The sequence below is a fragment of the Canis lupus genome, chromosome 1 (assembly GCF_003254725.2).
Source record: "Canis lupus dingo isolate Sandy chromosome 1, ASM325472v2, whole genome shotgun sequence".
Classification (NCBI taxonomy): Eukaryota; Metazoa; Chordata; class Mammalia; order Carnivora; family Canidae; genus Canis; species Canis lupus.
Genome location: NC_064243.1, coordinates 70,277,435 through 70,301,061, shown reverse-complemented (window position 1 = coordinate 70,301,061; position 23,627 = coordinate 70,277,435). Strand labels below are relative to the sequence as shown.

The following is a 23,627-nucleotide window of genomic DNA, read 5'->3' as shown; positions in this document are numbered from 1 at the left end:
CTCAAAGACAATGGGACCAAATCTTTGAACTGACTGGTGAATTCTAAGAGAACTGCTCCTCTAGAATGTAAATGATACTAGGAATTAAAGGAGCTGAATAAAAGACCAAGAGGATAAAGGCAGAAATTTTTTAAATTAGAAATATTATACATATGGAGCCATTTGGATTTGTTCTTTTCATAACTGGCCTTATTTGAGGTACTTGAAAATGAAATGGAATCAGAATACTTTTAATTTTTAATAGAATATGAGAGAGCTTCCCCATTCCCAAAGTTTAAGTTGGCATTTCATGAGATTTGCCTCTTGCCAAAAATAATAAATAAGATATAAGTCTGTCCATTAAGCAAAGAAATGCCTAGAAAGAACTAAGTGCCCTCACAAAAGATAATTAAAAAGTCAAGAATAGTTGTTTTGTTATAACAACTCATTCTAAGCATCCTTTCAGCAAGAATCTACAAAAGTGAGATTCAATTATAACAGAAAAAGTTTCGTATTACCAAAAATATCTGCTATCGAAAACATAACATTAATAATTAACCAATAAAGTATCACAGAAACTACTGTCAGCATTATCTATACACAGAAACCAACAAAACTGTTCATATAAAGACAAATTTCAACTTAAGTCATAAACATACAAAGGATACTCTACAGTTATAGAAAACTGAATCTGCTACCCAAGACTAAGTTTAAGACAAGCAAACAGGAAGGGACGGAACCAAGAATGACAACTAACATTAAATCTACAGTTTTAAAATCATCAGAAAGCACTGCAAAGTAGAGTCAATGGTCTGAATACCTTTGTTGGAGCAGTATCCATGAAAAGCTATAGAAAAAAGAGAAAGAGAGAGAAGGGCGTAAAACTTTCATATAAACTAGAGAATCCAGATGAGACGCACACATTCCAGTTAAATACCCTTGTATTTAGGAAATTAAAATTAATTTTATTTTAGAAAATGTTTTCTAAAGTAATCCCTAATACAGTGGTCAGCTCTTCTAGAAAGGGACTAACCTCAGAAGCTAAAACCCAAATAACGTAAAGAAATGATACTTGAAGGTCAGTTGGCTCCTACCCACACAGCCTCTGCATCTCTGTCTCCATCTGTGCACTTTGCCCAGCACCCCCGCACCCACTTACCTCACTCAGAAAGGTGCCTGTCCTAAGCGAGGGACAGCTCTGAAGTGTTTGAAATCAGTCTATCCAGGCTTTTCATCCAACTTACAGATAATTATGTAAAAGTAACTCTAATGTGAAGGACCTTAAAGGATTTACTAAGATTAAAAATAATACTCTGTGGCTAGTATGGGAAGGAAAATAAAATACTGGCTACTAGAATTTTGTTTTCAGTTTAATTACAGGAAAAGATTTAAAGATATAATTTCTTATCAAATCTAATTACCACCCTTGCCAAATACATTGGGTCTCCATGCCCCCTGAAAGGCCCACTGAAGGGCAATTTTGTTTTATTCAAAATAACAACAGAAAAATGTCCTGTCTGCCTATAATATAGACACCGCGCTGTGAAATACTTTTAAAACGATGTTCTAGGGCACAGTCATGCTTTAAATTAACCATTCTGAAAAGTTTATATTCTCTCAGTAAAGAATTTAATGTATTTGTTTTATTTTCTATAACTCTCTACCTGAAGCTCTCCCATGAGGCCTCTTCATCTTTACAAAGACCCTCCCCCCAAAGGTTCGCTGCAATTTATAAGGCAATATACAATCTCTTCAGTGTAATAAAAATACATAACAGCCTCAAAAAGAAATAGCTTTGCTTTATTCTTCCTCTTACAAGGAATCTCTAAAGAGAAATGGTAACATTTTTCCCAAGGCAGAAAAGATTGTCAAGGCAGTGCCAAATCTCTTCCACTGCTCTGACAAATACCAAGCCAGCCTCATCTGGAGCTCTTCTGCCCTGAAGATCACTCTTAGAAGCAGAGAAAGGAACACACTGCATTTTCACGGTGCTGATTCACTGGACCTTTGGAGTATTTACACGTATGGGGGAAATGTTTGCTTCTGAGCTTGAAGTCTTTCCAACCGTGATGACGGTCTCAGTCTGCCTTTGCAATCCAGGCCCAGTCCTGGCATACTTCTCATACTTAGAAACCGTTTATGGAGCCCTGGCTGTCAAGGAGGCACCAAGCCAGGCACTTCGCATGCATCTGCATCACTTCTTCCTCCCAACAACACTGTGCACTTTTTACTTTCAAACAGAGGAGAGAATAGAGGCTCCGAAAGGTTATTAATAATCCAGCTGTGTTCAATCCGCTTAAGGGCAGACACTAGCTGTGTCTCTGCTGTCCTCATACCTAACCACTAGAACTAACTCTCTGAATACCCTCTGAACAAAGTTTTTCTTCCCCAAAGATTTCAACCATGATGTAGTTTCTCTCTATGCTAGTTATTCCTCAGACCCTCCAAGTTTCATTTTCTCAACACAAGACAAACTCTAAGAGACCAGGGATTATCACCAGCAGTGACCTATTTTTACCACCTAAGGAAGGAAAAAACAAAACAAAACAAACCTGGCAGAGTAGTTATTCATTATACATGTGGTTGAATGAATGAAATATCCAGAAAACCTGGGCTGTGATGACAGCCAATTTGGAAAACAGCATAAGCACAGGAGGACGTGAATTGTGTATATAGTTTGCTCATATTTCCAAATTCACTAGGTAATTATCTAAATTTAACTTTGCAGATACCACTTATGGAGCATCTAGTAGGACATCACCTACAAGCCTATGTAAGCAAAAGACTAAATAGTACACGTCCAACAAATCATTTATCTATAACTCTGCTAAAATAGTATCTATAACTCTGCTAAAATAGCTTTATCTGTTGGAAAAAAAATAAAAGCCAGGTAATATGGTTTTCCCAAAAAGAAAGTGCATCAATTTGGCCAAAATTACTTCTCTCTAGCCTTAGCTTCTGAGGGAAAAGTGGATGGTTGTGGTATTTCAAGATGATCTCCTGAAATTCTGTTTAGTAATGACACACTTGTCCTGTCAATTCATAGGTGCCCAGAGACCATCGCAGAAACTTCCAAGAGATGTCATTGATATGTATCCAATGCCATCCTTCCATTCTAAAAATCTACAATGTGGTTCAATTCATTCCCATTCAAGGCACAGAGAAATTACAGTTTGCACTGACTGGTAACTCCCAGCATTAGTACCATCTCTGTCATCCAGTTATTCCACTTTCCCTTCATCTCCATGCCCAACCACTCTGTCCAATGAAACAGTAACAACGCCAACAATGTTAACTTTTTGTATGTGGTGCCCCAGTGCCTAAGGAATTAGACCTAAAACAGGTAAATAACACGACACCATCGTAAGTAAAGACGTTGAAGAATTAAGCATATAAATCAAGAAAGTAAATTAGAAAGAGGTCATAAGCAAGAAGGGAAACGAACACTACATGCTTTGATGAGCTTCAATTATTTTTTTTTTTGAGCTTCAATTATTGAAACTCAATAATCTGCTACATGAAAGTCTTGAAGAAAAATGAATTTATTTCCTCCCTGAATCAGTGCCCAGGTAACCATATTCCTTTTTTATCAAAAAGAAAAAAAAATGCTTCTATCACTGCAAACAATGAATATGCAAGACTATTTTACATACTAAGCATTCAATAAATACTTTTTGAATTAATGAATAAATTTTCCATGTCTAGTGTGAATTTTTTAAATCCTAAAAAGTAAAGGAGGCTGGAGGCAGTGCTATATCTGTTTAATTTGATGAGTATCTGATATACCATTAATCGGTGCTTTTAAATGACAATCCTGACCTCAACTAGAGATTCTCCAAAAAGATTATTTACCATTATAATATAGACAGCCTTAAACTATCATAGCAGACACTGAAAAAAAAAATTTAAGACAAATCACCAAGAATCTTTTTTCCCCAAGAATCTTTTTTAACCAATAATTACCAATTATTTTTACTAGTCAGAAGTTTAAAAAATAAAAAAGTAAAATAAATTGAAGTTCTGTACCAGCTATTAAATCCTATAAATTATCAAGCATAGGGATAATACAGTAATTTCATATTCCTTAATTTTTTTTCCTTTATTAATAAAGAGGAAAGGAGAATGTGCACTATCATTTATGGCCCTCTTTAAGGGATAGGAATATAGAGATCAAAAGAGTCAGACTTCTGACTGCAAGGAGGTTCATAGGAAAATCAAAAACCTGCGTCCAACATTTTTTCTTTGGTATTTCTCCCATCTGTAAATGATGATACTTAATTCCAAAGCCAATCAAAAACCCTCCTCTCTTCCTTTCTTCCCCAGCTTCTCTGACTGATAACAACTCATTCTGATTATGTCTTTACTCAGTATCTCTTTCACATTAATGTATACAGTTTATAGTTTTCATTATCTTTTTTTAACATGATGCACTGGAACTGCATGATGAATATAGCTTAGGTAAAAATTCATATCATTGCACATGGCAAGAACTGAGTGAACAATCAAGGAGAGGGGATGGGGACCACGTGGGAATAAGACATGGGTCAGCTCCTGGTAAATGCCCAGTGCAGCCAGGGGGCTGGCTAGACACTAAGAAAATAGTGGCCACATAACAAAGGACTACAGGGAACAAAAATAGGCATTCGGCATCTTACATTAAATATATACACAGGGGCGCCCCAGTGGTTCTGTGAGTCAGGAGCTAGACTCCATTGTGGCTCAGGTCACATCTTGGGGCCCTGGGATGGAGCCCCAGTGGGCTGCCTGCTCAGTGGGGAGTCAGCTTGAGATTCTCTCTCCCACTCCCTCTGTCCTTCCCCACCCCTCGAAGGTACCAGCACTCTCTTATTCTCTAAAATAAATAAATCTTTTTTTAAAATGTGAACCATGAAATACCCTGCAATCTATGGGAATGGAATTTGACTTAACAGATTAAAATAGGTTGCAATAAAAATAACAAGGGACTAAAAAAAAAATAAAAAATAAAAAATAAAAAATAACAAGGGACTAAAATTTTAAAAAAATCCGTGTATTTCAGGGCAGAGTGGGCAGAAGTGATAATGTGCATTAATCTTTACAAACCAACGCCACTGGTAAGTCTGCAATCCTGTTAGCAAGTGAGGAAATGGAATGAATTGCTGGAGGGAAATGCTGGTAGTACAGCAGCTTTGGAAAAAAGGCTGCAGGTTAAACATGGCCTTACCATGCAACTCTGCAATTCCCCTCCTAGGTGCATATATGCAGAACAGAAAACATCTCCACGCAAAAACCTGTACATGAATGCTCATAGCAGCATTATTCATTATCGCCAAAAAAGTCCACCAATGAATGGATAAACCTATATATATTTTGGCCAGGCCTCTTCACTTCTACTTTACAGATACAATCGTACATGTAGGTAGATATACTGATGCGGTAGCTGCCATCTGCAGGGACTGAAAACCCCCACATAACCATTTATTTATTACCATTATATAAATCATAATTCAGCCACATAATGCAATACCGTACAGCCATCAAAAGAGGACTCTTCGTGGGGCACCTGGTAGCTCAGTGGTTGGGCATCTGCCTTTGGCTCAGGGTGTGATCCTGGGGTCCTAGGAGCTAGTCCCCAATTGGGCTCTCTCTGTGTCTCTCATGAATAAATAAATTCTTTTTTTTTTTTTTAAAGGACTCTTCTTGCTGATATGGCAAAATCTGTATAAACTTAAACATGCATAGAAAAAGGAAAGAAAATATTACTGGGGAGATTAACTACATTTATATATCTCCTTTGGTAATGCTCAACTTAGAAAACATTAAGGAAACAAACCGAGGAAAAAACAAGTTGGGGAGGATGAAACCAGGCTGTCACTTGCTGAGATTCAAGCCCAATAAAAAGTAATCTGCACTCTAAAACAGACTAATTCAGTACCATTTTTCTAGGAAACTAAGACTGTCACTAAGAGATACCTGGACAAATTCCAAGCAAAGTTGACTCCCTTAGATTTCCCACACACACACTGAGGCTGGACCTTTCCATAATCTGGTTTTTTTTTTTTTTTTTCCATAATCTGGGTTTGTAATCTAAATAACAGAATTTTGATTTTATTTTTAAGTTCATTTTTAATTAATTAACTAATTTAAAGATTTTATTTATTCATGAGAACCACAGAGAGAGGCAGAGATACAGGCAGAGGGAGAAGAAGATGGGGGACTCAATCCCAGGACCCCAGAATCACAACCTGAGCTAAAGGCAGATGCCCAACCACTGAGCCACCCAGGCGCCCCCCTCCCCCTGGAATTCTGATTTTATATAATGCACCAATTCTTTCCTCAATATTTTCTGAAGTTAAATCACTGTGTTCAGGAAGGCCAGCAATAAAGGAGGAAGACCTCGCCCAATGACTTTACTGTCAAAAACTTTCTTTTTGATGGAGACAATCTAAATGTTCATCAATAGGAAGCTGTCTAAAGAAATTATAAAACATATATGTATTTAGGGGCACCTGGCTGGCTCAGCAGAGAGTACGTCAGACTCTTGATCTTGGGGGTGTGAATTCCAGCCCCACATTGAATGTGAGATTACTTTAAAAAAAAAAATAAAATCTTAAAAAATACACATATTTAAATACACATGTCCTTTATAGTTTTATTTTCTAAAACCATATCTACTTTGGCCTATGCAGTAATTAAAGTCAAATAAAGCAGGTTCACATGTACTAATCCTTCTGCTAAGAGGGAACACTGTGAAGAAAAAACAATGTACAAAACACCATGTATGCTACCATGCTTGAGTAAGACAGATAATATGTAGGTGTATGCACACACAGTCTCCTTCTGGAAGGGTTCACTGGAAACTAGGAACTTCAGTTGCCTCTGGGGAAGGACACTCGGTAGTGCCACCAACTTTTCACTACAAACTCCTGTGGACCTTCGGAACGAAGAGTGCCCTACTTGCCCTAAAAATTAAATGCTATGTAGCAAAGTTCCTTTGAAGAGATATGAATAACAAAGACGTAAGGAATGTGTGGGGTCGTCCCGCACTCCGAGCCCTCCTCGGCCAGGCGGTCCCCTGGGCCAGGCGGGTGGGACCCGCTCTCAGCTTCGGCCAAGCGGGTCACGGGCACCAGTGCCACCCGCCGCGGTGGGGCCGCGCACGTGCCAGCGGGGACCCGCCCCTCAGGTGCCCCCTCCCTCCCTGAACGGTTCCCAGGGGCCCTCCACCCCGCGCCCAGAAACCTTCCCCTCCACTCGCAGCTTCGTTAAAGTCGACCTTAACTTTCCAACTGTCCGTCAACCTAGGAAACAATCCCTACTAGATGTGCGTTTGCCTGAACACTTTCTGAATTCAGATTCTGACCACTCCAGCTCACCCGGCTCATCACAGGCGACGGGTGGGAGACTTTACGAAAGTCCCACACGCCAAAGCGTACGCCGTTCCGCGCCACAGAAAACACCGCACATTCCCTCAAAATCGTAGCCAGCTCTGCTGTTCACAAGGCGCTTCCACGTACATCATGACATTTAATACCTTCACACACTTTAGTGTCAATCCTGGCAAACCCAACGGCTGCCGCGCTGGATTTACTGGTCTTCAAGAACTGTAGAAGCGGCACTGAGTGAGAATCAACAGCTACCAAAGGGCCGCTCTTCCAGCAGCTCAGGCTGGCTGCGATGTCGCCCTCCAAAGGGGCCACTCCAGGCACCGGGCGCGCACCGCGGCTCAGGAGCCGTCAGTCACACGGGCCTGGTGGAAGCCCGGGAGGGGCGCTGGCCCCAGGAGAGGAGTGGCCCGGTCGGGGCGCGATCCGGCCCCGGGGGGGGGGCAGGCCCCGGGGGGCAGCTCAGCGAGCCTGGAGGGGGAGGGGCTGGCCCCGGGTCGGGGAGGGCGGGGAGGTGGCCCGGGGGCCCGCACGCGCCGCGCGCTGGGGGGCGGGCCGGGGGCGGTGCGGCCCGGAGCGGGGACGCGGGGACGCGGGGACGCGGGGACGCGGGGACGCCGCCGAGGCTGGACTCCGAGTCCTCCCGAGCGGCCGCGGCTGGGCGGGCGGACGCCGGGTGAAGCCGGCCGCTGCTCCCTCCGGTGCCTGCGCATTCCGCGGGCTCGGGAACCCTCTGGGGTGATTCAGGGCTTCCGACTCCTCCGTGGGCCCACTGAGCCTGCAGCCCCGGAGGCGCGATTCACCCCGACTTAGGAAGAGCCCGAGGCGCCGAGCTGACGCCAGCAATTTGGAAAGGTGACCCTCGGTTCTTTGGCTGGGGTAGAAGCGTGCAAAACGGATAAAGTTACAGCTTGCGGCACACCCGGAGGGAGAGTCGGGGGAGGCACCGGGGAGCCCGGCCGCGGAAGGGGCGTGGCGGGGGGCTCGGAGGGGGCGGGGGTGAGGCGTGCGGGTCGGCCCCGAGGGGCGCCTGCCCTGCGGAGGGGGGGCTCGGGCCCCGCGCGGGGAGCCGCGTGTCTGGGCGCCCCGGCCCGCGCCCGCGCGCCGGCTCACCGGTGATGTCCAGGTACAGGTCATCCTGCAGGTCCAGGCGATGCCGCTCCTGCGACGTGGAGCTGCGACTCTTCTTCACTCCGGGCGAGGACGCCGAGCAGCGCCGCGAGCAGGGGGGCGCGGCGGCCCAGTTCGGCCGCCGCTCGCTCTTCCGCTTCATGGAGGCGGCCGCGGCCCTTCAGGGGGCCACGACCATGGCCCAGCGCGCCCGCTCGCCCGCCGGTGGGTGCCCGGGGACGGCGGGCGGCGGTGCAGCCGGAGGAGGGGCCGGGCCCAGCGCGCCTGCCCCGCGCCCTCCCGCCGCCGCCAGCGCCCCCAGCCCGGCCCCAGGTGTCTGCAGCCCGCCGGCGCGGCCGAGGCGACGCTGCTGCCTGCGGCGGGAGGGCTGCCCGGGGTCACCGCGCGCGCCCACGGCGGCCGCGGACGCTGCTGCCGAGGCGCCGCAGCACAGCGGGCCGCGGCTCCCGGGGACCCCAGGAGGGCTGCTCCGTGCAGCTTCATTCACAAAAAAGGGCCCACAACCCTCCTCGGGGCCCTCAGACCTGGGCTTTTCATTGGCCGGTGCGACGTGACGCCACGCCGACGGGGCCTTTCTACAGGCAGGTGCCCGGTGACGCCATAAAGAAAAGTCTGAGCGGTTCCACCAATCAGATATAAACGTGTGCTCGGGCCCCCTCCCCCATCCGCCTGCCCCCAACTTTTGTCCGCCGGGTGCTCCTGCAGCGCCCAGACCCCGGTCGCGCTGCCTTCGGGGCGTCAGCGGAGCTCCCTCCAGCCCACCTGGGACTGACCTCCAGGGCTTCGGCGTGTACGTTTGTAAGGATATTTCTGGGCTTTCCTGGTGATCGCGCCCAGTGAAAGGGGTCGTGCCACGGCTGCTGGCTTGGGAAAGAGTAGTGACCGATTAAACTGTTAGCTGCTCCGTAGAGTTCAGGTGAAGGTGATTTCACAACTGACCCCCACGCCTTCCCGACCTGGGTGTGCCCGGCACTCACGGGGACCAAACGGGGACTAAGAGGTCGGTCAGCCCGCCGGGCAAACACGAGCCACCGTCCTTCCCCTTGGAAGCCAGGGCCCGCATTTCACTCCGTAATTGTGTACACCAGTTGCCGAATTTTTCTTAAAAGTATCGACCAAAAAAAAAAAAAAAAGTGTCGACAGATCCAATTATTTAGGTATGGAAGCAAATAGCGAATTTAATCCTTGAACTTTAGTCTTGCAATCTGGCTTCCTATCTTATTTCTTCTGGGTATCTGTGGAACATACCCAAAACCGTCATTTTGGAGACACTTTAAACAAATGTTCATGGTGGCACCTAAGAAGGTGAATAGATTGGAGTGTAATCTTTAGGCCTCAGAGCCCCGAATTTGACATCTTGCAGTCTATTCCTAATTTTTCACCAGCATTTTAACGTCTTATCCTGCAGTTCCGCAATGACTGCCAGCCTCTAGAAGAGAAAGGTAAATTCGAGTCAGTCCCCATAGAAGCGTCTCAGAAATGCAAATTTTGATGGAGTACCTGGGGCGGGGGACTATTTGACTTATATTGTTGAAGGCCTTTATCCATTAGCACTGCTAATTAAGGAAGGAAAGGGGGTTGGGGAAAGAAGATTCTGACTCAGCTGAACAGCCTGGAACTACGATCAGCCACTTAGACCAGAAGCTTAGTAATCATGTCCTTTCATCCCGTTTTCCCCTAAGGAAATCAGTGAAGGCCTTAAATATAAAAATGGCCTTACCTGTTTGTCTGCAGGGGCAGCAAGGAAGGGAAAGAATTCGGAGCTTGAGTAATGCTATGCAAACTCTGCAGAAACCTATCCTCCCACGTCCTCCGCTTTAACCGGAAGTAGGAGGCCTTGCTGGCCTTAGGGGCTCAGCAGGGGAAAGGCCACCTTTGCCCAGACTATCTGGGATTTTGCAAAAGCAAGTCTTTTGTTTTGTTTATTGAGGTATAATTGACATGAAACGTTATATTAAGTTCGGGTGTACAACATATTGCAAAATAATCACCACAGCCAGTCTAGTTAACATCCAAGTAGGTCTTGTTTTGAGTAGGTATTACAAGGAATTGTCGACTTGGATCTCTAGAATGAAAGAAATTCAAATACCCCAATATACTGTTTATTTAAGGATCCCTTATGTAAGTGTCAAACTAAGATTGAAGTGCCAGAAATTGCACTTACATACTTAACATTTTCTCCTTCAAACTTATTATTGAGGCTGGAAATTCTAACAAAACACCTATGATTCCAATAAAAGAAAAAAAATGTAATAAAAATAAGCACAGATAATTATATTGTTTGAGCATTTTCACATTTTAAAAACATAGAATTAAGGTTTTGTTAGTATAACGTCATTAAGAGAGAAAATACATAATTATACTTGTAATTTTGCAGAAATGTCTCACATTCTTGAGAGTAGGAAGTCCATATGCTAAGTACACATATCGAAATTTGAAACTCCATTTATATTTTGTTTTTAGGTCATATTTAGGTAATGGTAGGAAAGTACTATTTCTTAGTGATATTTGTTTTTTGTGTGTTGCACTTGAGTAATTTGGCTTTTCCTGATGTTCAGTAAGCTGATCCCTAGGCTATGAGAAATTGGCCATAGGAAATGTAGTTTAGTTTGCTTGGTTGATTGGTTAGTTTCCTGTCTACTGTTTGACCATTGATCATAAAATTTTAGAGCTTGAAAACACTACACGATATTTAATCCAAGGCTGCCCTTAAACAGTGAGGACAAGGGGATCCACAGAAGTGACAGGCGCAGGGCTGGAGTAAGAACCTAAATACTCCAGGACTCTGGCTTTCCCTGGCCTGTCTGAGCTTAGAGAACAGATGCGCCTGGTTGTGATCCTCAATATTATGAGCAGCACAGTGAAAAGCAAGAAAGGAGGGAAGGAGTTCTCTAAAATATTCCTCTCTCCTAGGTAAATTCACCCAGAAAAGAATATGATTATGCAACCTTTACTTTTATTTTGGGGGGGAACATTTTCTGATATGTGTATTTCAGACAAGTTGTACTCTGAAAATTTGAAATCTTACCCTAAAATTAGTATAAACTGATCCGTAGATACATTGTTAAAATTTCAAAGGCTGGGGAACTAGCCTAGCTCAGTGTGTAGAGCATGCAACTCTTGATCTCACAGTTTTAAGTTTGAGCCCCATGTTGGGTGTAGAGATTACTTAAAACTAAAATCTTGGGCAGCCTAGGTGGCTCAGCGATTTAGCGCTGCCTTCAGCCCAGGGTGGATTCTGGAGACACGGGATTGTATCCCGCGTTGGGCTCCTTGCAGGGAGCCTGCTTCTCCCTCTGCCTGTGTCTCTGCCTCTGTGTGTGTGTGTGTGTGTTTCATAAATAAATAAATAAAATCTAAAATAAATAAATAAATATCTTAAAAACAAAACAAAACTATGCAGTCTATGATACTTTGTTATAGCAGCCCAAGACAAGTGATAATATCTATAAAAATTCATACTAAAGAATTTATGGATAAAGTATTAGAGTATAACACTTTAAAATGGCTCAATAAACATATTCTCTATCTCGTTCTATCTACCTATTTACCTATCTATCTACCTATGAAACAACGATAGCAGAGTATTAAGAATTGTTGAATTCAGGGAAAAAAATTGTTGAATACAGCTAATGGTTATTATTTTTCCATTCTTCCTACTTTTTTATGTTTGAAAATTTTCATAAAGTCAATTTTTCTCTATATTCTTACATATTTTAAAGACTTTATTTTTTTCTTTTTTTTTTTTTTTAATTTTTATTTATTTATTTATGATAGTCACAGAGAGAGAGGCAGAGACACAGGCAGAGGGAGAAACAGGCTCCATGCACTGGGAGCCCGATGTGGGATTCGATCCCGGGTCTCCAGGATCGCGCCCTGGGCCAAAGGCAGGCGCTAAACCGCTGCGCCACCCAGGGATCCCTAAAGACTTTATTTTTAAGTAATCTCTGCACATGTAGGTTTGAACCCCATGATCAAACCTACAACTCTAAGATCAAGAGTCACATGCTCCACTGACTGAGCCAGGCAGGTGCCTCTATATTCTTACATATTTTTAAATTCTTGGGCAGCCCAGGTGGCTCAGCAGTTTAGTGCCACCTTCAGCCTAGGGCATGATCCTGGAGACCCGGGATCGAGTCCCACGTCAGGCTCCCTGCATGGAGCCTGCTTCTCCCTCTGTCTCTGCCTCTCTCTCTCTGTGTCTCTCATGAATAGATAAATAAAATCTTTTAAAAATAAATAAATAAATAAATAAATAAATAAATAAATAAATAAATAAATAAATAAATTCTTTCCTTGATTTTGCCTAGGGTAGTATTCAATTTCTAGATTAACTTGAAGAAAATTGACATATTTACAATATTGAATTTCTTTCATAGGAATTTCTTAAAATATTGATTTTCTTTAATTAACTGAAAAGGTTCACCTTTAAATTTCAGTCCTTTCTGACTTCAGTAAGTAAACTACCATAGGTTTATTATAAGCATGATTTTGTGTATTGTTCTTCGATCCTACCACTGTTAATAGAAGGTACAGCCTTCTTAGAAACATTTTTCATTAAACATAGGCTTCTCAGCTTTTTTTGTTCACAAGGGAGATAGTATTTTACTGTCCAGATTAATTTCAGTTCCTCCTCCTGGCTTCCTACAAGGCCCAGAGGCCTACTGGGGCAAAAGAAATTACACCTATTACTATATAACCAAAGCAGAATCCACTACATCTGGGACACTTAAATTTACACCAAGGCCCAACAGAACTTTGAACTTAAATTCTTTTCTTTATTTTATTATGGAGTTTTGGGCAGCACGGTCTCTTATCACCTCATTTTTTGTAAGTAACAAGGAGGCTTTTGCGAGGATTTGTTAACCTCATATTCACAGTAAGATCTGGGGGCACCATAAGAGTGTGATTTCAGCTACAGTAATTTCCTGCTGTTTTTACTTTCAATGAACTTTTTAAAAGTTGAGATATACTTAACATGCAATAAAAGCAAAGATCTGGATGTTAATTCAGTGACTTGTAAAGTTATATACACCTGTGTAACCACCACCCAAAAATAAAAAATACAGAATCAGTGGTCCTTACAGAAATACCATCCATGTAGACATGAGCATGATTCCCTGTGCCAAGCCTATGTCCAGACCTTCCTCCTTGCTATTCCAGTCTATCTGACACCCTTACATTGTCCCTGCTTGCTGCTCTCCATCTCACTTTAAAAAAAAAAAAAAAAAAAGATTGTATTTATTTATTCATGAGAGACACAGAGAGAGATAGGCAGGCTCCATACAGGGAGCCCGATGTGGGACTCAATCCCTGGTCTTAAGGATCATGCCCTGGGCTAAAGGCAGACACTCAACCGCTGAGCCACCCAGGTATCCCATCTCCTTCTCACTTCTGACACCCCTTTGGCACTGCACCTCAGCTTCTAAACCTTCCCTCCCACTCACCCTTGACTGAATAGGCCAGGCTCTCCTGGCTGGGATCTTGGTCCTCTTCCTCAGATAGCACTGAGCTACAAAATTGCTGCAGACCCAAGTTCCTGCATTTGGCCCTACCTGCCACCAGACCTCCCCCATCAGTGCTAGGTAGTAGTAGAACTGAGCATGCTACAAGTGGTAATCAGCAGAGATAATCAGGTAATGTGATGTAGCTAATAGCCTCCTTCACCTTCACTATACACATTTGTCTTTCCAATTGTTGCAGGACAAGAAAGACATCCCTTGTCTGACTCTGCCCTTATCCACACCGAAGTAAACTAAAGGCATCAATTTCAAGTCACTTCTGTAGCTATAGAAGTGTAAAAGCAATTTATTCTTTATCTCCTGTTGTGGCTGGGAGACTATTCCCTGCAAAGACTTTGGAAGAGAACTAGCCACCGATTCCAATATATTGAATGATTTTTCTGTCTTTTTGTTACAAATTTTCTTGTCTATGAGGAGATCCTAGCCCAGTGTTGGTTCTCCCTCTCACCTGCTGTTCTCCATAGGAATGGGGAGGACAGGAAAAAGTAAAATACACATTCTTACTTGGTGGGGGGGTTCCACTACCTTTTTTTTCCCTCTTCAATGATACCAGAGCACAAATGGACAGATTAAGTTGGGTTCTCTATTTCACTTTTTTCAGATCTATTTATTTATTTGAGAGAGAGTGGAGGGGAGAGGGGCATTGGGAGAGGAAGAGAGAGCCTCAAGCCAACTCTGAGCAACACAACCCTGAGATCAGGACCCTGAGATCAGACCTGAGCTGAAACAAGGAGTCTACCACCTAGATGCCCTAATTTCATTTTTAATTGCAGATTCGAGTGAGCAGAGAATTGTTTTATCCAAAGTTAGGGGCTGTGCAAAAGACAAAAACAGAAAACTAAAAAGACCCATAATATAGGCAGTCAGCTTCTAGATATTGTCCATAATAGTGAATTATCATTTAATAACACTTGTGGAAAGAAAAGCAATTCTGTTTCCACATTTAATATATTAACTTAATTCTTTTAGTTTATGCACTACTAAACATTGTATAAAAAAGAATATGGGGGCACCTGGGTGGCTCAGCAGTTGGGCGTCTGCCTTTGGCTCAGCAGTTGGGCGTCTGCCTTTGGCTGAGGGTGTGATCCCGGGGTCCTGGGATCGAATCCCACATAGGGCTCCCTGCAGGGAGCCTGCTTCTCCCTCTGCCTGTGTCTCTCCCTCTCTCTATGTGTCTCTCATGAATATATAAATAAAATCTTTAAAAAATTAGATATGTAGGATGGTCTGGAAGATAAATTTAAGACTCTTTAGATGGGGCAGGGTGCTGTTAGCACATTTTAGTTGATAAAAGTATATGATTAGATTTGCTATTTTGAAAGTTTACTATGGAGTGGGTGGGACATGGTCCAGGAAATGGACATGCTGCCCAAAGGACAAGTTTGATCACAAATTCTTCACTTCTAAATACGTTGTAACATTATTTTGGGAGCTAGATTTAAGTCAGAAACATGTTATTTATTTATTTTCTCCAAAGATTTTATTTATTCATGTGTGAGAGAGAGACAGTGTGCACCAGCAGGGGGAGGGGCAGGGGGACAAGCAGACTCCCCACTAAGCAGGAAGCCTGACACAGGGCTGGATCCTAGGACCCCAATAACGACCCAAGCTGAAGGCAGACACTAACCCACTGAGCCACCCAGGCGCCCCTGGACTATCCTACATATTTCTGAGAGTCATGTTTATTATTAGTTTAGTTAAAAAATTTCAAACCTATGCTAATTTAGGGGGGAAAAGTTTAATATTTGAACCATTTGAGAGAATGTTACAGACATCATGACCTCTATCTCCTCAGGGCAGTGATGTTTTCCTACATAACCATAATGTCATTGTCAAATTCAGGAAGCTTAACATTCCTACATTTATAAAATATTTAGTCCATCTTCACAATTCGCCAATTGTCCTAACAATATTCTTTATAGACTTTTTTTTCCCCTGACCCAGGAAGCAGTCCTTAACAGCCTGAGGATGAACATTTTTGAGGAGTTCTCTGCCCTGATGGTGCATTCTCGATGTATCAGGTTAGGAGGTCCAGGATGACAGTTTGCCGTATTCTGGGTAAATATGAACTTTGATCACTGGCTTCATTAAGGTGCTACCTGCCAGTTTTTTCCACTATGAAGGTCTAACTTTTCCCTTTATAGTTAATAATTTGTGGGGAGATACTTTAAGATCACGAACTTCTACCCAGTGACTTAGTACACATTGGTGATTCTGAATCAGGTGTTACTATAATGGTATAGACTGGTGATTTTCAAATTATGTTCTACATTTATTAATTGGCATTCTTTAGAAAGAGGGGCTTTCTTTTCTCTTCTTTGTATCTATGTATGCAAATGGATGGATGGATGGATGGATGGATGGTGGATTATGGATTATTCATTTCTTGTTTTGTATATTGGGTTATAATCCCAGAGTGTCACTATATATTTTGATGCTCAAAGTGTCCCAGATCTGATTAGTGGGTGTCACTTCATATTAGCTTCCATGTCCTTTCGATGTGTCCCCATCAATGTTTTAGTGCTTTCTTACTTTCTGGCAAAAGATGTTCCATGTTTACCTTGTGCTCTCCCTGCCCCTGCCCGGGAACCAGTTATTCCTTCAGGAAGGTCCACTTCTCTTCACTAGGTCATGGTGTTTAAAAAGTATTCAAGGCTCTTGAGACCTGACCCTGGCCTCATCTACTTCTCCTGATGTGATTCCTTTGCTGCCTCCTGTGCTCACTCACATATCCTCTCATGTCCCCCAAGTGCCATGCTCCTCTAGACTCCTGCACTTGTCCATGCTGGGGCCTCTTTCTAGAGGCTCTTACCGCCACTTTTCTGTGTGGCCAATTCTTTTTTTTTTTTTTAATATTTTATTTATTTATTTGACAGAGAGAGAAAGAGCACGCAGGGGAGTGCAGACAGAGGGGGAGGGAGAAGCAGGCTCCCCACGGGGCACAGAGCCAGATTCGAGCCTTGATCCCAGGACCCTGGGATCATGACCTGAGCCCAAGGCAGACGTTTAACCGACTGAGCCACCCGGGCACTCTTTGTGTGGCTAATTCTTACTCTTTGTCACCACATTCAGGTATTAACTGATGCCTAGTTTTCTCTGACCACCTTAGAATCCCACCTGTGACCTGTGCTCCTGGCAGCACTAACTCTGTAATCCTCTCTCCATAGGAAAATAGCATCTCATTGTTGTTTTCTGTTTTGTTGTTATTATTTATTTATTTATTTATTTTTAAAGATTTTATTTATTTATTCATGAGAGACACAGAGAGAGAGGCAGAGGCAGAGGCAGAGGAAGAAGCAGGCTCCCTGTGTGGAGCCCGATGTGGGACTTGATCCAGTGATGCTGGGATCACGCCCTGAGCTGAAGGCAGACGCTGGACCCTGAGCCACCCAGGCATCCCTGTTTTGTTTTTAAATAGCTTTTTTTTTTTTTTTTTAAGTAATCTCTACACCCAATGTGAGAGTTCAAACTCACAACCCTGAGATCAAGAGTCACACACTCCACCCATCTCATTGTTTTAATTTACATTTGGCCGGTTACCAAGGTAAGCATATTGCTTTCTGTGTGGGAAATAGAAAATAATACTGTTCAAGAGAACACAAGAACTGGCATTATGAAGCAATGAGGCTAAGGAAATTCCGTGTTGTACTGCATTTTTAGTTGAGTCTTCTGTAACTAAACATGGATCATTGTTCCAGTATGGTTTTTTTATTGAGTTATAATTGACATAACATTATATATATATACAGACACACACACATACCTCTTTATTCATTCATCAATCAATGGACATCTGGGCTCTTTCCAGTTTGGCTATTGTGGACAATGCTGCTATAAACATAGAATTGTAGGTGCCCCTTCAAATCACCATTTTTGTATCCTTTAGATAAATTAGTGCAATTGCTCGTTGTAGGGTAGTTCTATTTTTAATGTTTTGAGTAACTCTACACTGTTTTCAAGAGTGGCTGCATCAGTTTGCATTCCCAACAGTGTGAGAGGGCTCCCCTTTCTCTGCATCCTTGCCAACATCTATTGTTTCCTGAATTGTTAATCCTCCCAAAACATTTTTTAAAGCATTAATTCACAGGAGGCCCTAATACTTGCCAAAACGGACATGAGCAACAAAATACCAAAATGTGAGCTTTCAGTCTAGAAAAACAGGAAGTGTACTGGTTTAAGAAGAAAGAATGATGAATGTTGTGTTTATGAAAGATGTATGCATGTTCTTAGAATTATGAAGCTATTCTTTATTTACACCAAGTTAGTAAATACATTCACGTATGGTATTTTAAATCCTTAGGAGTGGAAGTCTGGAAATGTTAGTGATTACAGGCTGCTGTCAGAGTAAAGTTAAAATAACAGAGCTGAAATGATTTTTAAAGAAACCTTAAAAATACTTTGAGTGCTTACCTATTTTTTAAAATGGCATGTAAGAAGATTGGTGTAATAGACACATTTTCCGTTTTACTGAGTATTACTAAATTGCTCTGCAAATTATTTTCCAGTTTACATTGTGTGAGAATACCCATGGCTCAATCCTCAACACTTATCATACTTTATATTTCTTGCTAAATTCCTGAATATAAAATAGTATATCATTGTGGACTTAATTTGCAAGTCCTTAAATTACTACTGAAGTAGGATATTTTTTCTTTTCTTTTTTCTTTTTTTTAAGATTTTATTTACTTATTCATGAGAAACACTGAGAGGAGAGAGCTAGAGGCAGAGACACAGGCAGAGGGAGACGCAGGCTCCATGCAGGGAGCCTGATGTGGGACTCCATCCCTGGCATCCAGGACCACACCCTGGGCCGAAGGCGGCACTAAACCGCTGAGCCACCCGGGCTGCCCTGAAGTTGGATATTTTTTTCATGTTTATTAGCCATTTATGAGATTTTTCCCGATGAATTTGTAGTTGTGTACTAACAAATGTGGTGTACCCTCAAAAGAGGTCTGTTTGGCCTTTGCCCTTAGCTGCTTAGAGATAATCTCTAAACCCTTGGAATGTCTTTCCCAATAAGAGTGGCTTTGCCTGAGGTCATGCCAGATGATACTGTGATTTGAAAAATAGTGGTTTACAAATATTGCACTGATGTATTTATCTTTTCCTGTAGATAATATCCCAGCACCACTTATTAATACTCTATCCTTTCTCCAGTTATCTGCAGCATGTCAAGTGTCTATAGATGTGTTTGTCTGTTTCTGAGCTTTGTATTCTATTCCATTTGTCTCCCTCTCTATACATATGTCCTGACAGTTTCACACCATCTTAATTGCTATGACTTTATTCTGCAATTTTTTAAAGATTTCTTTTTATTTATTTATTTGAGAGGGAGATAGAGAAGCAGTCTCCCTGCTGAGCCAGGAGCCTGATGTGGGGCCCCATCCCAGGATCCTGGGATCATGACCCGAGCTGAAGGCATATGCTTAGCTGACTGAGCCACCCAGGTGCCCCTATTCTGCATTTTGATTTCTCACAGAACCATCTACCTCTTGCCTCTTCAGGAATGTCTTAGTTTTTGCTCTTCTACATAAATTTTAGAAAGAAGTACAAGTTCCATGAAAAACTCGGTAAGGATTATTAGGAATCTGTAGACCAATTTGGGAACAGCTAACATTTTTAGGATAATGAGTAATCTTCTCCATAAATATGTTATCTCTGCGTTTATCAAATCTTTTAAACATTTCTTTAATAAAGATATGTAATTTTCTTATAAAGGCTTAATATGTTGGATTTATTTGTGGGTCCCTTATCAGCTTTATTGCTCTTATAAATGATTTTAAGATCAAATTTCCTGTTTACCAAGGGTTTGTGGCAATGCAAACTAATTTTGAATATTGATATATCCAGCTACTTATTTTATTAATTCTAAGAATTTGTCTTTAGATTCTTTTTGGTTTTCTATGTAGACAGTCATGGCATATATTATTATTTTTTAAAGATTTGTTTATTTATTCATAAGAGACACAGAGAGAGAGAGAGAGAGAGAGAGGTAGAGACACAGGCAGAGGCAGAAGCAGGCTCCATGCAAGGAGCCTGACATGGGACTCGATTCTGGGTCTCCAGGATTACTCCCTGAGCCAAAGGCGGGCATTAAACTACTGAGCCACCCAGGGATTCCCCCCATGGCATATATTATATATCATTTATCAATGAGGGTTTTAGTTCTTCTTCCTTCTAAATCTTATACCTTTTATTTGTTTTGTTGTGGTTTTGTGCTGGCTAGGACTCCTAATGTCAAAAACTAGCACTATTAATGGGCACTTATCATTTTCCTTTTTTCAAAGAAATAAATGTAACATTTTTCGATTAAATATGATAAATGTTGAAGGTTTTTGGCAGACAGGTTTTATCAGATAAAGGAAATAATTTCCTTTAGTTTCTAGATTGCCTAAGGTGGTTTTTTTTTTTTTTAAGATTTTATTTATTTATTCATGACAGACACAGAGAGAGAGAGAGGCAGAGACACAGGCAGAGGGAGAAGCAGGCCCCATGCAGGGAGCTCGACATGGGACTCGATCGTGGGTCTCCAGGATCACACTCTGGGCCGAAGGCGGCACTAAACCAATGGGCCACCGGGGCTGCCCCACAAGGTGTTTTTTTTTTTTTAAAGTATAAACAGATGCTAAATTTTATGGTTTTTTTCTGCTTCTTTGAAGTAACTATAGACATATTTTTTCTTCCTTAAATGTGTTAATGTGAATTATTTTAATTTATTGTAAAACCAAATTTGCATTTCTGGGATAAACCCTACTTATTGTGGTAAATTAAATATTTTATATATTGTTAGATTCTGTTTGCCAATATACACTTTAGGAATTTCTCATTTATTTATGTGAGAGTTCAACCTATAATTTTCCATTCTTTTATTAGTCTACTCTGATTGAAATAAAAAAAAGGTAAAATTAGCCTCATTTTCTCTTCTCAGAAAGTTTGGATAAGATTAGAAATATCTTTACTTCCTTAAAAATTTGGTTAAAAAAATTGGTAGAATTCAAATTCTTGTAAAAGCTCTTTGATCTTGTGTTTTCTTTGTGAGATGGAACTACTGATTTTCTTTTTTTTTTTTCTTTCCATAATGATTTTAAGGTAATCTCTATACCCAACATGGTGCTCAAACTGACAACCCCCAGATCAAGGGTCGCATGTTCTACTGTCTGAGCCAGCCAGGCACCCCTGGAACTAATGATTTTCAACTGCTGAATTGATTTTTAAAAGGTTATAAGGTGTATAGGTATTGTATTTCTTAAGACTATTGAAAAGTTATTTAAATAAAACATTTTGTCTAAATTTAAAATTTATCAGCATAAAATAGAATTTTTTTTTTTTTTAAGATTTTATTTATGGGATCCCTGGGTGGCGCAGCGGTTTAGCACCTGCCTTTGGCCCAGGGTGCGATACTGGAGACCCGGGATCGAATCCCACGTCAGGCTCCCGGTGCATGGAGCCTGCTTCTCCCTCTGCCTGTATCTCTGCCTCTCTCTCTCTCTCTCTCTATCATAAATAAATAAAAATTTTAAAAAATGATTTTATTTATTTATTCATGAGAGACAGAGGCACAGACACAGGCAGAGAGAGAAGCAGGCTCCATGCAGGGAGCCCGACATGGGACTCGATCCCAGGTCTCCAGGATCATGCCCCAGGCTGAAGGCTGTGCTAAACCGCTGAGCCACCCAGACTGCCCAAAATAGAATGTTCTTACATTTTAGTCTTTGCTATGCGTATGGTTCTGTCCCTTTTTTGTTTCTAATATTTGTGCCTGATTTTTCCTTCCATCAGTTTTGCAACAGGTTTGTCTACTTAATTGCCAAATTTACCCTGTGGAATCACCCTATTATTTCTGTCTTCTGTTTTATCAATTGACCTCTTTTCCTAGCTCCTTTCATTTTTTCATATAGGTTTCGTTGGCTGGTTCTTAATGTTGAACATTCAGTCCATTAATTTCCAGGGCTATTTTCTTCTCTAATATGAGAATTTAAGGTATGAATTTACATTAAAATACCATTCTTGAAGAATTCCACAAATTATTGTCATTATTCAGTTCTAGTTCTTTACATCCCTGGCATTTTCTTTGTCCCATGAATTTTTTTTTTAAAGATTTTATTTATTCATGAGAGACACAGAGAGAGAGGCGGAGATACAGCAGAGGGAGAAACAGGCCCATTGCAGAGAGCCTGATGTGGGACTTGATCCTGAGATTCTGGGATCACACCCTGAGTGGAAGGCGGACACTCAACCACTGAACCACCCAGGAGCACCATCCCATGAATTTTTAGTGCTTTTTTTTTTTTTTTTTTAATTAAAAATGTCTACAGAGGTTTTGGTTTTGATATTGATTTCTTATTGTTGCATTGGAATACAAAACATGGTCTGTATAAACGTGAGTTTTTGAAATTGAGCTATACTTCAAGGATAATACATGATTAATGTTTCATGTATTGTTGAGAAAGGATAGGTTTTTTAACTTATATTTTACATTTGTTCATTAAATCAGATTTATTATTTGCACTGTTCAACTCCTTTTTTTTTTTTTTAAGATTTTATTTATTTATTCATGAGAGACAGAGAGAGAGAGAGAGGTAGAGACACAGGCAGAGGGAGAAGCAGGCTCCATGCAGAGAGCCCGACTTGGGACTATCCCAGGTCTCCAGGATCATGCCCCATGCTGAAGGCAGTGCTAAACCTGCTGAGCCACCTGGGCTGCCCAGTTCAACTCTTCTTTATTCTTAATTACTATTTCTTTGCTGTATCCATCAATGAAGATGATCAATATAATTTATATATTATTTATATATAATAAATATAATTTATGGTCTAAGCAGAATATCTGAGAGTGAAAACGGTGTGAAAATAATTCTGATTATTTTTTAAGGTTTTTTTTTTTTTAATTGGCAAAATACACTGATATACAGTGAGCATTTTGTTTAATATGGGTAACTACTTAGTAAAGGTGGGGAAGGAAAGGAAAATGGAGGTAGTATTTGCAGTTTACCAATGAATGAGTATTGGAAACCAGGATCTTACCCAAAGGGCAAAACTAAGGCAATCCAGAGATGCACAGTGAACAGAATGATAGGGCTATCATTTCACGGGCTATCATGCCATTTTAGAATTTTTTCTGTGAACCATTTCAGACCCTTCCTGGCCCAGAAGCGGGAAGCCTGAGAGGAGTGACCTTACCTGCTTGAGGAAGACAACATGGAACCCCCAAGATGTCTCAGAATATTTCCCAAATGGATTTACAGTCATTCTCCAAATCCAGCCACCTCTAAGGTCCCGCTGAACAGTCCCTTGTCTCCTCACTGCTGCCCCCTGCAGACAGCTGCCTCCTGGTTCAGGCCCGCGCCATCCAGCCCCACAGCTCGCACACCCGCGAGGTCCTGCGTCATTCCATTCTGAAAGGCCACTGATTTCCTTCTGACCATCACATCACATCCAGACTTCTGTGGGGTGTGCAAGGCCTATCATTCCTTTCTGCCTCTCCACTCAGTCTTCATCCGCCAGCCACAGCCTCACATTCAGAGGGTGCTTCTCCCTCAGGGGAGTCTCCTGACTCCCCTGAAAGATACCTGGCCTGCACAGCAAGACACCATCATAATCTTTTTTTTTTTTTAATATTTTATTTATTTAT

The 23,627-nt window shown here is 41.8% G+C and overlaps 1 protein-coding gene and 2 long non-coding RNA genes across 19 annotated transcripts in view; 1 reads left to right on the top strand and 2 right to left on the bottom strand.

Annotated features, from left to right (window-relative positions):
- CDC14B (cell division cycle 14B) overlaps positions 1–8,649 on the bottom strand; it is a 102,814-nt gene extending 94,165 nt beyond the window's left edge. For 10 of the 17 annotated variants that reach the window (XM_025423067.3, XM_025423070.3, XM_025423084.2 and 7 more), the window contains exons 1-2: positions 8,457–8,631; positions 800–826 (exon numbers count right to left, since the gene is read on the bottom strand). In XM_025423067.3, coding sequence (XP_025278852.1) covers positions 800–826; positions 8,457–8,616 — 187 coding nt within the window. In that variant the 5' untranslated portion in view covers positions 8,617–8,631. Of the gene's footprint in view, positions 1–799; positions 827–7,492; positions 7,722–8,456 lie in introns of those variants that run through there. The other 7 variants (XM_025423068.2, XM_025423081.3, XM_025423076.1 and 4 more) reach the window with 4 other exon arrangements.
- A 329-nt stretch (positions 8,650–8,978) lies between these two features.
- Positions 8,979–23,627, top strand: LOC118352625 (uncharacterized). Its single transcript, XR_007413683.1, has 4 exons — positions 8,979–9,396; positions 9,883–9,916; positions 15,941–16,054; positions 23,131–23,627. It is a non-coding gene; the product is annotated as an uncharacterized LOC118352625 (long non-coding RNA).
- On the bottom strand, positions 9,624–10,716 carry LOC125755988 (uncharacterized). Its single transcript, XR_007413690.1, has 2 exons — positions 10,195–10,716; positions 9,624–9,903 (listed from the first exon to the last, which is right to left on the bottom strand). It is a non-coding gene; the product is annotated as an uncharacterized LOC125755988 (long non-coding RNA).